At 39.3% G+C, this 17,655-nt stretch overlaps 1 protein-coding gene across 8 annotated transcripts in view; it reads right to left on the bottom strand.

Annotated features, from left to right (window-relative positions):
* The window catches only part of NBEAL1 (neurobeachin like 1), a 193,018-nt gene extending 181,294 nt beyond the window's left edge, over positions 1-11,724 (bottom strand). For 3 of the 8 annotated variants that reach the window (XM_032354484.1, XM_032354486.1, XM_032354485.1), the window contains exons 1-2: positions 11,507-11,723; positions 10,188-10,476 (exon numbers count right to left, since the gene is read on the bottom strand). In XM_032354484.1, coding sequence (XP_032210375.1) covers positions 10,188-10,238 — 51 coding nt within the window. In that variant the 5' untranslated portion in view covers positions 10,239-10,476; positions 11,507-11,723. Of the gene's footprint in view, positions 1-10,187; positions 10,477-11,506 lie in introns of all 8 variants that reach the window. The other 5 variants (XM_032354479.1, XM_032354480.1, XM_032354481.1 and 2 more) reach the window with 5 other exon arrangements.
* Positions 11,725-17,655: the final 5,931 nt, after the last annotated feature.

Here is a 17,655-nt window from a genome sequence, read left to right as displayed (position 1 = left end):
AAGAAGACATTACTTTGAATATTTTAAAAGACAGTATAGTAGCTCAACCAGTTAAGTGTCTGTTTCTTGATTTAAGCTCAGGTCCCAATCTCAGGGTTGTGAGACTGAGCCCCACGTTGAGCTTGGTGCTGGGTGTGGAGCCTGCTTAAGAGTCTCTCTCCATCTCTCTCTGCCCCTCTTCCTCCCCATCCCCCCAGCACCATTGCTGGCCCATGCACACACATTTTACTAAAAAAAAAAAAAAAGTTTTAAAAAAACTGTATAGGACATATTAAATATATTTAAGTGCAGAGCTCCTCATTTTCCTTATTGAAAAAGAAATAAGGTGACTTCCATTCTTTTTGGTAAAAGCTAAGGAAATGAGGAGGAAATGAGTGTTGCTAACTCTTGTCTGAATTCTGACCACATCAAAGAAACTGATTTACAGTTATGGCAGATGCCAGTCATTTCAGATAGCTACCACATCTTAGTAGATTTTGAATGACCAGAATAAAATTTTCTGAAAAAATAAATACCATTTTCATAAAATAAATCAAAAGTTTGTCAAAACCTCTAGGTATAAACAGAAAAAGCAAGTTAGGTAGGTCAAACACTTAAATTCATATACTACAGGGCAATAAACTTTGATCTATAAGCATTATATTTTACCTATTTTATAATGAAGGACTACTAAGAATTAAGTGCAGTGCCTGATTCCAAAGTACCTACTTATAATTCATAATGATTCTAATAAAGGAGAATATTTAAAATGGCAACCACTAACTACCAAAGATTAAAGTAAGTTATGATTTTTTCATAACTTTTTCAACTTTAGTATTTTTCTGGAACTTAGGAATAGTCTAATTATCCACATCTTAACAAGTACACACATAAAACTATTCTAAGTAGTTTTATAATATATTGTAAAAGTAGCAAACCTGCATTAGAAGTATCAATAGTCTAAAAAATACCAGCTTGTCGGGGCGCCTGGGTGGCTCAGCGGGTTAAAGCCTCTGCCTTCAGCCCAGGTCATGATTCCAGGGTCCTGGGATCGAGCCCCGCATCGGGCTCTCTACTCAGTGCAGAGCCTGCTTCTCTCTCTCTCTCTCTCTCTCTCTGCCTGCCTGTCTGCCTACTTGTGTTCTCTGTCAAATAAATAAAATCTTAAAAAAAAAAAAAAAAGAAGTATCAATAGTATACCTAAGAAAAAAATGAATAAAGTAAAACATCTATCATTTACCTACCATAAATCTGATCCATGAGTTAGAGGAACTATACATTATAGTTCTTAGTCCCAACGCCTGAAGCTAACCTAACAGGAAACACCAGCATTTTCCCCGCTAAAGTGAAGGGGAAGACAAATACGTCTTTTGTTCCAAATACTACAGAACATCATGCTGGAGTTACTAGACAATGTAGTTTCTAAGACAAGAGAAAATAAGTGAAGGCAGAAGAATTAGAAAGTGGACTTCCCATTTTCTATAGGGGACTTTCTGTACGCAGGAAGCCAGATGAGTTGTTCAGTCATAAGAAAGTATGGTCTCCAGTGCCCTCCTCAGATGTACCAAAAGAACATCTAAGAATATGGAGCCAAGAGCAATAAAGAACAGTGGCCTGTGCAACTACACCCACGAACAGAACCATGGAACATTCCTTCTCTGAAAGTAAAGAGACCAGGACACATTTGCCCAGTTTTCAGAACTGCTGTGGACCAAAGGCTCCTATATGCCTCCCATTCTTCCTGTTGTTTCAAGAGTCTTTACTGTGGCATTCCTATTTCAGTTACCACAGTATGTTGGGTTGATCGGGGCCAGATACCAACAGTATCTTCTGAGGTCACGGGTCTCAGTATCAATAAAAACCACAACTAAACCTAATACATATTACAAGATCTTGGGTTTCAACTAATTCCATGATTGGATGAGACTTCTGGAATTCTTAAAATGGAGATGAAGCAGATTTTGTATATGGGAAAGATATGAATAACTGTAACCAAGAATTCAGAAAGTAGTGGACTACATTCTTGATCCCGAATTTCACCCCCTTGTAATAAACCTGCCAACTAATTTTGCAATAGGGAAAGGAAGCTATAGAAAAGGTAAGGTAGCAACAACGTGTCAATACTGATCAAGGTTTCCTAAAACATGTCCAAGAACCCTGGGATTATTAGAAATATTTCTGGGTCCATAGGTTTCATATAAAAGTTTGTGAAGTTTGTATTCACATTTCTATTAATTTCAAATTAATTTAAGTATATTAAAGTGGACTACCTTGTAACTAGTACTCAATTTCAGTGGTCACATTTGCACTGCTACCAACGAATATCAGTGACTTTTCAATTTGTAGAGCTACATTTTTCAAATTACAGATGGATTCTTGGCAATCTGAAACTTTTCAGATATTCTAGAGTAGTGCCATGCAAAGTGTGGTACAGACAGCAATAAAGGTCCCTTGGCCAGAGAAGTACAAAAATCAAAATTAACATTTTCAAACCTTAAAAGCAGCAGTCTGGCAGTAATTTTAAGCCTGCTACATTTAATTTAAAAATTAATGAAGTGGGGATTTGTATTTTTAACATTTTTCCCACTTGTTTTAGAATTACTTGGCTAGAGCCAATAATAATCTCTTTTTTAAAAAGTATTTATTTGAGAGAGAGAGAGAAGGCATGGGGAGGTGGGGAAAGGGGTAGAGGGAGAGGAAGGGAAGCAGACTCCTCACTGAGCACAGAGCCCCCATGTGGGGTTCAGTCTCTCAACACTGAGATCACTACCTGAGCCAAGAGTCTGTGCCACCCAGGCACCCCAACAATAATCTCTTAACTATCCATTCCAATATATGTTCCATAATGCTTTTCTTTATTGCCATACTGAATTTGACAATATTGACTAGTCCCCTCTTTATAAAAGCCTTCTACTTGACACAACTGCTCACTCCTGGTCCTCCTCCTATATAAACCCTTTACAAACTCTTCTTAAGTGATCATGTTCCCCAGGGCTCCCTATGACCTTCTTCTCTTCTTACTTCCACATAACTCTTCAATAATTGCCAATAAACCTGAATCTACCAAGAAAAAAATTGAGAATTATTTTAGCCTATTATTTTTCACTCATGCTCCTATCTACACAATTAAGTGCTATCAATTCTACTTTCTACCAGGGAAGTTCAAACTTTGATACTCAAAAAGTAAGTAAGAAATGCTCATGCATCTTAACAATTTTTTCAAGTGGTGCATGAGCTCCTCAAGTCAAACCACAAAGGTAATATTCCTTTCCTAAAGGCTACTTCCATGTTTATTCATATAAAATATTCATTTCTTGCTTTCACATCTAACCCTAACATAAACAGGTTAACCACTACTACTAAGCTGCTAAGCAATTTTTTTTGTTTTGCTTCAAGTCAAACTTTACTTCCCTTATATACAAAGTCATTATTAAGCCACAGAAAATTAAGAGCCATTTTCTATTTTACACATACCAGAGACTTATTAAATATAGGTTAAATTATAAGGGCTGATGTATATTGTGGTATCTTACTAAAAGCTTCACTTTGGATTATAATTAAATTATAATTTTCTCATTGGAAGAGTTTATGTTCATCCCATTTTTTCCAAATCTACATTTAAAAAAGAGCTACTTGCCTTTTTATCTGAATAAAACAACTCTAAATGCTATTTTCTTTATGAAGCAAAACTTTTATTCTGAAAAGGAAGTTTACTCTGAGCTCATTGCAAAACTATCTATTTCAGTCATATTCCAGATTTAGCAGGACAAAGGGCAACAGCAGGAAATGGAGCATCACCAAGGTCCAAAACAAACTTGGTTTAGAGTAAAAAAAAAAATCTCATATTAGGATAATTAAGCACTATGCTTGAAAGAAAAATAAAAACAGATTAAAAATTAAGACACTGATGAGGGGCACCTGGGTGGCTCGGTGGGTTAAAGCCTCTGCCTTCAGCTCAGGTCCTGATCCCAGGGTCCTAGGACTGAGCCCCACATTGGGTTCTCTACTCAGCAGGGAGCCTGCTTCTTTCTCTCTCTGCCTGCCCCTCTGCCTACTTGTGATCTCTGTCTGTCAAATAAATAAATAAAATCTAAAAAAAAAAAAAATTAAGACACTGATGAGCACTGCTTCATCACTAGATAAAAAGATTTGAATATTGTTCTGTAATATTAAATAAAGGCAAAATGGAAGTAATGATACACTGTCCAGTTCATACATGTATTTCAGAACTAACAAAGATAACATTTTATATTTCGTAGCCTTACAGTGCATTTAATATAATCAATTCATCTTTTCTCAACAGCTCTGAGATGCTAAAATAGTTATTTCTTTCCATTTCACAGATGAGAAAACTGTTAACATGAAGAAATTATGTAACCCTCTTGTCAGGTCCTTCCTTAAGCTCAGAAGCAAAACTGGGACTAAATCTTGGCTCTAATTCTGTAGCTTCACAAAACTTTTTAGTGTAAAATGAGTATCCAAAAAAAAAAAAAGCAAATGACCAAAATGAACCATAAATTTTCAACCCACATTGCCACATTTCAAATGTCATGATGCTTTTGAGTCACCTTGTATCTTTTTAGTGAGTTCATGCATTTGATACTTTCCACTACCCGGAACAAAAATAACTTAATCTTATCTAAGAATTTGAGAAGCTCAGTTTCTCTTTTGCCTATTCTGGGGATCAACTATAGCACTCCCAAAAGGCTAAATGTGAAACAGAAATATATCCTAATGCCTATCCAAGGGGAGTTGAGAGAAGGATTTTATGATACATGTATGTCTTGCTAGTTATAATCTATGAATTCCAAAAAGTTGTATGATAATATAGAGATGAAAACTGCTCTCAGCACTCTCTCTCTTACCATAAGCACATTATGTAAAAAAAAAGTCAAAGGATACAGGGAATAACATGGTGCCTACTACAGATAATATGAACTGAAATGTAAATCAATTTGTCTTTAAAACTTAAGAAAAACATGCGCAGACAAGAAATAGTTAAGTACTGGGGCGCCTGGGTGGCTCAGTGGGTTGAAGCCTCTGCCTTTGGCCCGGGTCATGGTCCCGGGGTCCTGGGATCGAGCCCCACGTCTGGCTCTCTGATCAGCAGGGAGTCTGCTTCCCTTCCTCTCTCTCTGCCTGCCTCTCTGCCTACTTGTGACCTCTGTCTGTCAAATAAATAGAGAAAATCTTTAAAAAAAAAAAAAAAAAGAAAAGAAATAGTTAAGTACTAAACTAAAATACAGATACATGATTAAACCTGTTCAAATTAATGTTTAACTTATAAGAGCTATATAAAATGCACTGTTAATGAAATCCTTGATCCTGGGTGGATATGACCTTTTAAGAAAAGTTCAGACTACATAATCTAGTGGAATTATCTGTAGAACATAGGAATGCTGGGTGTTCAGAAATCATCCTTCCTATATTATGTAATAATAACTACATGACATTAAAAAATAAGCCACTAAGAAGATGCATGTTTCTAACAATGCAATTAATTTCTACTCCGAGAAGGAGAAAGCGAAAAATCAAGACCTGAAAAGTTTGGTTAGAAAAAAAAATAGCCAAAGGGCGCCTGGGTGGCTCAGTGGGTTAAGCCTCTGCCTTCAGCTCAGGTCATGATCTCAGGGTCCTAGGATCAAGCCCCACATCAGGATCTCTGCTCAGCAGGGAGCCTGCTCCCCCCACCACCACCCCTGCCTGCCTCTCTGCCTACTTGTGATCTCTCTCTCTGTGTCAAATAAATAAATAAAATCTTTAAAAAAAAAAAAAAAAAAGCAGAAAGAAAGAAAAAAAAGAGAAAAACAAATAGCCAAGTTTAATATGTGGGAAGCCACCCGCTAAAAACTGAAACCAGTAATTTATTTTAATTGTACTTGAAAGCCTTTAATCACTAGCATTTAGGCTTACAACCAAACCCAGACTAATAGAAAACATATTTATATATTCTCTTTTCTTTTGCCTACCTAAACAGTATGACCCAAGGACTATTTCTGACATAACCCTATTTAAACACATACTAAAATTTTACATTTCTAAGTGGTAACTTTTAAAACATTACAAAAACCCTAGAACAGTATCTTAATATTGATCTATGACTAATAAACTGTGGAATACCTATGCAGGTTATCACTGTGGCAAATACGGAGGATGTCCTAACCCTACCACTCTAGAGCAGACTTTAAAAAATTTTCAAAGTCATCTTCTTTATCTGGTATGTATACGATGTTTGGTATGTATAGCACACTAACTAGGGCAGCAAAATGGTAGACAATATTTAAATTTTAATCATTAAAGATGAACTTGAGGGGCACCTGGGTCAGTTAAGAGTCTGTCTTCGGCTCAGGTCAGGATCCTGGGATGAACCCCACATTGTGCTCCCTGCTCAACTGGGAGCCTGCTTCTCCCTCTCCCTCCGCCTGCCACTCCCCCTGCTTGTGCTCTCTCCCTCTCGCTCTCTTTCAAATAAATAAATAAAATCTTTGAAAAAAAAAAAAAGATCAACTTGATACTTAAGAAAGATAAGTGGTCACCTTGGGGGATGCTAATAAATCCAGTCATTAAAACAAAGAGAAAGAATCAAATATTTCTTCTGCCTGCCTTCCCTTCAAGGAACTGTCAAACAGCTGACAAGGGAATGCTTGTCTATGTATGTTCTGCCAATAAAGAAATGATAGAATTGGGGGCGCCTGGGTGGCTCAGTGGGTTAAGCGGCTGCCTTCCGCTCAGGTCATGATCTCAGGGTCCTGGGATCGAGTCCCGCATCCGGCTCTCTGCTCAGCAGGGAGCCTGCTTCCTCCTCTCTCTCTCTGCCTGCCTCTCTGCCTACTTGTGATCTCTCTCTCTCTCTGTCAAATAAATAAATAAATAAATCTTTTTTTTTAAAAAAAAAAGAAATGATAGAATTGGAATATCACAGTTTTGCAAATTCCTAATGAAATAATCGATACATGTAGGTAAAAGTCACTGATAGCAGAGACACTTATAAATTATTCTAGGCTTCCCCCACCAAATAGAATGTCAAACAGCCACATCTCTAGATCGGCTAGTTTGCAGACACCAGGAGAGAAACACAATTAAAATCAAGGATGTAACCAGCAAAATCCAGACTGAGGAAAATGCTAAAGTCAAAAGCTGGTTTTGTCAACAAATAAATAGAAGGAACAAAAAGTATGGTGAGGGAGAAATATTTAACAGACATGTTAAAATATTTAACAGACATTTTCAACAAATATGATGTGTATACTTGGAATCAAACAAACAGCAGGAAAATAAATTTATGATACTACAGAAAAGTTTGAATACTGACCAGGTATTTGATGATTCAAAGAATTATCATATTCTGATTGTTTTTAAGAAGAGTTCTTGTTTTATAGATATACTTTTAAATACTTATTAGATAAGATTATGTTGTCTAGGATTTAAAACAATGCAGGGGTAGTAGATTATTGAAAACATTACTGAACATGAATAGAAACAGGATGACAGATACAAAAGTGTTCACTAGATTATCTTCTTTATTTATGTCCACTTGAAATTTTCCATAAGGAAGAGCTTAAGGATGAACTTTAGGTCTATATGACAATCCACAAGCATAAGGACAAAATACGCCTCACTTCGAGGTCAAAACAAATGAAAATCTTAAGGGTGAGTTAAACAAGCATTCTCCCTATACACACACACACTCTTAAGTGAAATATGAGAAAATGAGACCAAAGAGGTAAGTCTTGCGCAAGGTCACAAAATAAAAAGGAGCAGAACCAAAACTTGACTTCTCAATTACAAGCCCACACAGAAGTCCAAGTTGGAGCTAAGTTAAAAGATCTGTGCAATCCTGAAGAAGACTGATGGCCCATTAGAGGTGTTAAAAATGGTATTTAAAGTTAGGTGGGAAAAAAAGGCAGGTGTTTTGAAAGACAAAATGCTAGAATGAGAATAATAAGCCTAGGGTATAAGGACCTGGGCATTTGCTAATCCTCCTCAACAGGGGAGCAGAAGTGTTAAACCTGGGATATATACTTGGAAACTATTTGAATTCAAGGTGTTGGTAGAAAACAAAGTTGTTACCTAGCTTACAAGCTTATAAGTAAACTGATGAAACATTAAATCATTATTTTAATAACAATTTTTGAAAAGAGTTGAAAAAATCTTAAATCTTATTACGTGCACAACTGATTTAAATCTTAAACATAAAAATGGATTTATAAAAAAAGGGGGGAGTGACTTATCTTCCAGACCAAAAATAGGCTCTAAAATTTGACCATGAAGGGTCTTCGTTGTTTACTTAGACATCTTCATAGAAGAGTGAAGATTCGTATTTATATTAAGTTATCAAGAATATAACTCTGGGTATGCCAACAAACTATTTTTTTTTTTTAAAGATTTTATTTTTAAGTAATCTCTACACCCAATGCGGGGCTCAAACTCACAACCCCGAGATCATGAGCTGCACACTCTACCAGCTGAACCAGCCAGGTGCCCATACCAACTTTTCAATAAGCACAATGACAAAACAAGAACTCCACCTACAAGCAACATAATTAATGAACAAGACAATGTAATGCCATTTACCTTTTGTCATCCTAAAAATGTAAAACCTACTAAGTTTAATGTATTTTTAAATAAATCATTTTTGGACCACCAGACATTCATACTAAAATGCATTTTAATTTTTGGCTGACATATGTTAGTGACTATTTTCAAAAGTGGTGAATTAAATTCCTTTTTATTAGAAGAGTGGTCTATTTTTAAAAAGACATTTCTGGCATTAAATTACACAAGACTAAAAAGCTATTTTAAAAATCCATATCAAACATTTCAAAGTGGATGTCCTTCAGTAATTTTGAGAACTGCCAAACCAGGAAGTCAAAGAAAATTCCAGTGTGATCTCTAAAATTTAGTATTAGAGATAACTGAGATCGTTTGTTAAAGAATAACTTGTTCTTTAAAAAGCTGAATAAAAAAGGAGCCCAGAGGGATAATGCAGAAACAGAAGCCGAGACCTGAGAACTTAACCAGACTTAAAGTAACTCAAGTAGTAAATTAGAGATGTTTCTCTAACTCTCGCCAGTATCTTCAAAGTACTAATGTAGCTCCTCTCTTGAAAAACATGTTTCTAAGTAGTATATTTCTCCCCCAACAACCCAAAATCAAGGCTAAGGTGTAAAAATTCACATAAAGACAAACACAAAAATTTCCTTTTAAATGAGAAAATAGGGGTGCCTGGGTGGCTCAGTGGGTTAAAGCCTCTGCCTTCAGCTCAGGTCATAATCCCAGCGGGGAGCCTGCTTAGTCCTCTCTCTCTGCCTGCCTCTCTGTCTACTTGTGATCTGTCTGTCAAATAAATAAATAAAATCTTTTAAAAAAATGGAAAAATAAAATATACTAAGGAGTCATAATGGATAAAAGCATGGACCTGACTCAGGTGGTTCTGATTCTCATAGCCCCGTTTAAGCTCTGCATCAATTTTCGTATCAGCGAAAGGGGATAATTACAAAACCCATCTCACAGGATTTTTGTGTGACTCAAATGAGACAACACTCAGAAAGTCCTATCATCGCAGTAAACTTATAGTAACCACCTCAAACCAATAACCATTTTCTCATAAGGAATAACCTTTTTTTTTTTTTTTAAGCCAATTAAAAGGTTAATTATAAGAAAAATGCTAAATGCTCTTCTCATAAAAATATCTCTAGCCCACCTCCAATTTGTGGGAGAAAAAGAAAAACACATAAGCAAATATTTTATTTTTCTCCTAAGGTCATAATATCACATATAATTTGGGGGATCACTTAAGAAAAATATCAAAACCAGGGGTGCCTGGGTGGCTCAGTGGGTTAAAGCCTCTGCCTCCGGCTCAGGTCATGATCTCAGGGTCCGGGGACTGAGCTCCACATCGGGCTCTCTGCTCAGCAGGGAGACTGCTTCCCCCTCTCTCTCTGCCTGCCTCTCTACCTACTTGTGATCTCTCTCTCTCTGTTAAAGAAAGAAAGATATCAAAACCATACCTATAGGATTTAAAAATTTGTCAGTATTGTGTATGTGTTCAAACCCGGGAAATGGGGAAAACAGAAAACTCCATGTTTTTAAATTTGACCTCACTACTATGAATAAAAATATGCTACTCCGTTAAATAAAATAAGGCCAGTCACAAAATTTTATAACAAAGTATTTTAAAACTTAGGAATAAAAAGGAAAGCAATTACCTTTGTACAATAAAGCATCCAAAGTTCAAAGAGCCTCTCTCTGGATGCCATTCTGGCTTTCACTCTGGCACTTTAATTTTTCCTCCAAAAAAAAAAAAAAAAAAATGTGTTCAAGACCACAGCATGTTCACTTTATTCTCCAAGTTTTTCAGCCGTTACAGTAAAGCTCAAAGCAGCAGGGAAAACAAAAAGAAGTGAAACAAATGGGCTGTCTTCTGGCCAATAAAATTCAGTTCAAGCAGTTACTCCAACTAATCTTCATCAGTGGGAGCTGGGCGATTAAATAAATCTGCGAAAGAGAAAAATACGCAAAGGTTTGCTAGAAACAGAGACCATATTTTTAAAAATGTAGATTGATCAGAACTATAGATGATTGACTTCACTTCCCGCAAACAACCAGCTAAGCTTTTCTAGTTGAGTTCACAGAAACTGTGCTTCAGGAAAACATCGCGGCCAACACAATATTTCACACCAACATCAAGTCAGAATTCCCTAGGGCAGGGGGGCCTGGGTGGCTCAGTGAGTTAAAGCCTTTACCTTCAGCCCAGGTCAAGATCCCAGGGTCCCAGGATCATGATCCCAGGGTCCCGGGATCGAGATCCGAGGGTCCCGGGCTCGAGCCCCGCATCGGGCTCTTTGCTCAGCAGGGATCCTGCTTCCTCCTCTCTCTGACTGCCTCTCTGCCTACTTGTAATCTCTGTCTGTCAAATAAATTAAAAAAAAAAAAAATTCCCTAGGGCAGATCCTGAAAGATGAGTACTCACAACCCAAAATGCATCCCGTAGCCACTCGTTTATTTTCTATAAACATAAAGCCACACTCAGTAGTGCTGTAGTTCCAAGACAAAGAATCCCTTAGAATTTTCTAGTCTGCTTCTCAAAACTTGTTGGGAATGTTTGTCGTTCAGTCGCAGGGCAGGGCGTGGGGAGGAGGGTGAAGAATTCCTGGTTTGTTTATTTTAACAGTCTGGGAGAGTGAAAGTTGACCAGCCCACCTGGCCTCACACCCTCTCCATCCCGGAAGAAAGGAGCCGCACCGACCCTCCCCGGGTTTTCAGGGATCTTTAAATTGCCTCCTCGCATCCCAGCCAGCCAGAACAGAGGCAACCCTAAGGTGTGCCAAGCTGCGAGGAGCAGCTCTGGAAATGGGGCGACGCGAGCTCGGCATCCTCCGACCCGCTCTCCACGCCCGGCCGGCCGCCCTGGGACACACCCGGGTCCCCCTCGCCCCCTCGCAGCCGCCCCAGGCTCTACGGCGCACCCCGGGCCCTCCCACATCTGCCGCACAGCCCCTTCGTCCCCAAGACCCGCTCCCCTCACCGCGCTCACGTCGGGGGGCTGCGCCAAGGCCGCCAGGCCGACGTCTAACTTACTTCCCTCGCCCCCTTCCCCAGCCGAAGCCCCGTGTCACCTCGCAGGAGGACAGGCGGGCGGGAGAGGGAGGCGGGGCGGGGACCGCGCGAGGCGGGGAGCGAGGGCCTGGAGGAGCCAAGGGCGGGACCGTCCTCTCGGCTAATCGCTCCGGCCTCTAAGGATTTACCCGGCCCCGGGGCAGGAGCTGCTCATTGGCTGCCCAGGCTGGAAGGGGGCGGGTGACTTGAAGACCCGCCCCAGCATTCCTGCGCAGTCGCAGTCGACCGCGCTCCCGAAGGTTCGGGGACGGGCGCCAGCTGGGGCGTTCCAGCGAGTCGTACCCAGGCTGGCGTTGTAGGCTGAGCGACGTGCTGACGTTCGTGCCCCGCCACTACAGGGGACGGTAGCTTTCCGCGGACGGCGTCATTTCCGGGATGCATCCGGGGGCGGAGAATCCTGGAGCGCTCACTAAAGGGGATTTCGTCTTGATGTCGTGTTAAAAGGGGCTTAGTCTTGGGCGCGTTTAGTAATGTGAAAACAAAACAAAAACAAAAAAGTCCTTTTCCCCTAATCGCGTTTGTGCTTTTTACTTTCCACGTTGCGAAATGTCCGATCCGAAGGGATGATTTTGACAATACTAAAGGCTTCAAAGGGTTTTTGCTTTTTCGTGAAAACAAAAAGCAAAGGCTGCATTTCCTAGACACAGACAACTTTCAGGAGATATTAGTCTAAATGGAATGGGAAGACACGTCGATGAATCACCTCTGGTATACCTAAACGCTGTAAAAACTTGTATTAGGAAAAATGTCAACCATATGCAAACGTAAACTAGTATAAGGAAACTCCACACGCCATCACCCATCTTCAGAGATTACCAACTAATGTCCTATCTTGTTTCATCTATACCAAAATTTGGCAAACTGTAAACAGTAAATATTTTAGGTTTTGCAGACTGTCTTGCTTGGTATGTAGTTTAAAATTATTAAAAATCATATTTAGTGACATTTGAAAATCAGGCGAAATTCAAGTTTTAGCGTTGGAAAGTTGGTTAGAACACAGCCACGCCCATTCCGTTACTTTTTATATACCACCACCACTAGCAGTCCGAGGTGAGGTGCCACTAAATCTTTTCGAGGTTATTATAATAGCGCCAGCCTACGCACTCTCCTCACCCACGGATCTCCCAACACAGTAAGCAAAGTGACCTTTTAACCTAGAAAGAAGATGTCACCCCTCTCCTAAAAACTCTCCAGTAGTTTCCCATCCGACTTAAAACAGTGAACAAGGTTTTCCTTCCACACTCCGCTCTCTAACTTCCTCCAACTACTCTGGCCTTCTCTTATTTTAGTCCAGACCAATGGCTTCCTCGCTGCTCCTCAAATTCACAAAGCTACTCCATTTTCAGTGATTTTACTTAAGCAGTCCCTCTGCCTGGAATGCTCCTTCCCCGAATGTCCACACACAATCTTCCCGTCTCTGCTGAAGAATCACCTTTTCCGTTAGGATAGTCTGAATGTTTGTGTCCTTCCAAAATTCATATGTTGACATCCTAACACCCCAAGTAATGGTATTAGGAGGTAGGGCCTTTGGAAATAGGGCTGAGGGAGGAGTCCTTATGAATGGGATTAGTTTCTTATGAAATCAATTTCAGACAGCTTCCCTAGCCCTTCTCACTGCGTGAGAATAGAAGATGTCTGAGATCTGGAAGATGGCATTCACATAATCACCCTATCTTGGACCTCCAGCCTATAGAGCTTTAAAAAAAAAAAAAAAATTGTTTGTAATCTACCCAGTCTGTGGCAGTTGTTATACCAGCCCAAACACTATAAGACATCAGTAAAGCATCCCTCATCCTTTTCTTTGGAAAATAGCATCCCTTTTTCTCCCTTACGCTATATTTCACTGTAACACCTAACAGCTGACATACAATTTCTTTGTCTATTATGAATTCCCCCCAGTAAAATGTAAGCACTATTAAGACAGGGACTTGGGGTGCCTGGGTGGCTCAGTGGGTTAAAGCCTCTGCCTTTGGCTGGGGTCTTGATCACAGGGTCCCGCATCGGGCTCTTTGCCCGGTGGGGAGCCTGCTTCCTCCTCTCTCTGCCTGCCTCTCTGCCTACTTTTGATCTCTGTCAAATAAAAAAATAAATAATATCTTTTTAAAAATTTTTAAAAAACAGGGACTTTATTCACTTGTATAGATTTTCAGGTCCTTGAATAGTGTCTTCTACACAATAAGTGCCCAATAAATATTTGCAGACTATAAAATGAAATAGTCTAATTCACCATACGTCTGTGTATTATTCTAAGTCTCTTCTTGAGTCTGTCAAATTCTGCTGCATTTAGATGACATCTAGATGTCAGCAGGATGAAAACAAGTCTTCCACTGCTGAGATTTCTGACATCTCCCTGGAGTGGGGATAAGCTTTAGTTTTATGAGTGGGTCCTTAACCAATACTTAGGTGTCTCCAGTAATGAAGCTATAACCTCTTTATGTTCAGATATACCTCAAGGCAAACACATTTGCCATCTGGAGAACACATTTTCTTATTAAGACTGTTAGTTGCCTTCTGAAACAACATGGCCTTATGTTAAAATCATATTTCTGGCCTAATTTTCCTGACAAAAGATGTTAACCTTAAAAAGAAAACCAGAGGGGTGCCTGGGTGGCTCAGTCATTTGAGCAGCTCCCTTAGGCTCAGGTCATGATCCCAGAGTTCTGGATCAAGCCCCAAATTGGGCTCCCTGCTCGGTAAGGAGTGTGCTTCTCCCTGTGCCCCTACCCTCCCTACGCATGCTCTCTCTCTCTCTCTCATTCACTTTCTCTCAAATAATAAATTTATTGAAAAAAATTTTTTAAAGCCAGCAAAAAATGGCTTTATCTGGGAATAACAGAATTGCAATTCAGAACAAGCACTCTAAGGCAAAACCATATGCAAATCCAACAAACAAAGGAGAGGAACTTTATTTTATGGAGGAGGAGGAAGTTGGGAGAGTTTGCTCTGAATGAAAGTCCATTGGACAAAAGCACGAGTTCTGCACAATGATGGTTTCTTGCTGGCCAAGTTGCAGGGATAGTAGATTTCTTGCAGAAGATGCAATGTACCTCTTTCCCTATTGGGGACTGTAACTGATAATTCTCCCCTGTTTAAGATTCTTCTTTTGAGGTCTATAATTAACAGTTCTGGTAACTGATGTTGAATAGTACTGGCTCCCACTGGCTTCTAACCTCCCTTTCTATCTTTCCTACTCTACTGTAGTGAGGATTCTCTTTATTTTCGAAAGGCATACTCATGAACTGAAAAGGGTCTGCCTAAATCCACTGGATGTTTCTGAGTTCAGATAGATTCTTATCTGATAACAGGGTTAGGAGTCCCAGTTCACTTCAGGTATATAACCTTAGATTGTTACCAAATTAATTAACAATGCAAATTACATCTACCAAGACTATTGGATAACTTATGTAAATCAGTCAGGGCATTATCATCCCAGAAAAATAATTACATAAAGAAGTAAATTATAGGGACACTTGGGTGGCTCAGTTGGTTAAGCATCTACCTTTGGCTTAGGTCATGATCTCAGAGTCCTGGGATCCAGCACTACATCAGAGCCTACTTCTCTCTCTCCCTTTGCGAGCTGCTCTCCCTACTTATGCTTTCTCTGACAAATTAATAAATAAAATCTTAAAAAAGAAAACTCTTCCTTAAAAGAAGAGAGGTAAATTACAATCTTGGATTGCTTTTTGGCTATAATTCAAAGCCAGTAAAATTAGTAAGATTAACTTGTTAGTGATATCTTGTAAAAACCTGCATACAGTCATTCCCATTATGGACAACCTGCCAACTGAGGCAGATACTCAACTGTGTTAGAACAAGGTTTCACTTGGGCAGAGCTGGAGACATACAAACAAGTTATTGCTCTGAACTTCCCTGTTCATGAGTTCTGTCCTGCCCATTTCGCTTGAATCCATACCTTTTCAGTCAGCATGGCTACAGCCTTGTTGGTTTTGATAATCTTTTCCTAAAACCAGTTTTTGGTTTTATTGAGTCTCAATATTGTTCCCTGTTTCCAATTTCATTGATTTCTGCTCTAATTTTTTCTTATTTGTTCCTGCTATTCTTTTTCTAGTTTCCTAAAAGTTTAGATGAATGATTTTAGATTTTACTTCTATTCTAATGCATTCAGTGCTATAAATTTCCCTCTAGCACTGACTTTGCTGCACACCTCAAAAGTTTGTGTGTGTGCGGTTTAAGATGTTATGTATTTGACAGAGAAAGAGAGAGAGAGAGAGAGAGAATGAGCAGGGAGGAGGGGGAAAGGGAGAAGTGGTCTCCATGATGGGATCATGACCTGAGCCAAAGGCAGATGGCAGATGTTTAACAGACTGAGCCACCCAGGCGCCCCCACACCTCACAAGTTTTAATAAGTTGTATTTACACTTTCATTTAGTTCAAAATATGTTTTAACTTTTCATGGAATTTCTTCTTTAACCATATATTACTTAGAAGTGTGTTGTTTAGGGGCACCTAGGTGGCTCAGTCAGTTGAGCATCTGCCTTCGGCTCTGGTCATGATCTCAGGGTCCTGGGACCCAGCCCCAGGTCAGGATCCCTGCTCAGTGGGGGATCTGCTTCTTCCTCTGCCCCTCCCCCCTGCTTTTGCATCTTGCAACTTTACTGAATTAATTTATCAGTTCTAGTAGTTCATTCCATGGAGTCTTTTGGGTTTTCTATATATAGTATCATGTCATCTGCAATAGTGAATATTTTAATTCTTCCATAATGATTTAGATGCCTTTTATTTCTTTCTGTAATCTGATGGCTGTGTCTAGGATTTCTAGTACTATGTTCAATAAAACTCGTGAGAATGGACATTCTTGTCTTGTTCCTGAACTTAGGTGAAAAGCTCCCAGTTTTGCCCCTAAGGTCTATTGTTTTAAATGTGTGAAGGTGTGTTTTAGTCACAGAATGGAGCTATCTTGACACATTTTCCATGTAAACTTAAAAATAATATGTGTTCTGCTGTTGTGTAATGCAGTTGATAGACATCCACTGTATCCAGTATGATTGATGGTGACATTGAATTCAACTCTGTCCTTATGTCTGCCTGCAGGATTTGTTCATTTTTTTATATAATTGGAGTGGATTCATCTATTTCTCCTTGCAATTTTATCAGTGTTTCCTCACATTTGATGTTTTCTTCTTAAGTACATACATATTAAGACTTTTTTTTAATTAAAAAAAAAAGAATTTGCTTTTTTTTTAAAAGATTTTATTTTTTTGACAAAGAGAAATCACAAGTAGATGGAGAGGCAGGCAGAGAGAGAGAGAGGGAAGCAGGCTCCCTGCTGAGCAGAGAGCCCGATGTGGGACTCGATCCCAGGACCCTCAGATCATGACCCGAGCCGAAGGCAGCAGCTCAACCCACTGAGCCACCCAGGCACCCCAAGAATTTGCTTATTTTTTAATTAGTTAATTTATTTATTTAAAGTAAGCTCCATGCCCAATATGGAACTTGACCTCACAAACCTGTGATCAAGACTCGTGTGCCTACTGACAGAACCACCCAGGCACCCCAAGAATTTGTATATCCTCTTGGATAATTGGCCCCTTTATCATTATGTAATCCCCCTCTTTATCCCTGATAAATTTTCTTTCTCTGAAGTCTGCTCTGTCTGAGGTTAATATAGCTATTCCTTCTTTCTTTTGATTAGTGTTAGGATGGTTTATCTTTCTCTGCCATCTATTTTTCACCTATGTGTGTCTTTATATTTAAAGTTTGCTTCTTACAGACAACCTAGTTGAGTCTTATTTTTTGACCCACTTTGACAATCTCTGTCTTTTAAAATAGTGTTTCCTGAGATTAAGAGTCTCTTACGGTTTGTCTCTCTTCCCAGTCCCATCTTCTTTCTTTTTTCCTTCCCTTCCCCCATGGCATCCCCCCTCTCAAATTCCTCATATCAGAGAGATAATATAATTGTCTTTCTCTGATTGCCTTATTTTGCTCAGCGTAATACCCTCTAGTTCCATCCATGTCGTCGCAAATGGCAAGATTTCATTTCTTTTGATGGCTGCATAGTATTCCGTTATACATATATACCACATTTTCTTTATCCAT

The sequence above is a fragment of the Mustela erminea genome, chromosome 8, assembly GCF_009829155.1.
Source record: "Mustela erminea isolate mMusErm1 chromosome 8, mMusErm1.Pri, whole genome shotgun sequence".
Taxonomy (NCBI): domain Eukaryota; kingdom Metazoa; phylum Chordata; class Mammalia; order Carnivora; family Mustelidae; genus Mustela; species Mustela erminea.
The sequence above is the reverse complement of the archived record's forward strand: the minus strand, read 5'-3'. Positions and strand labels throughout refer to the sequence as shown.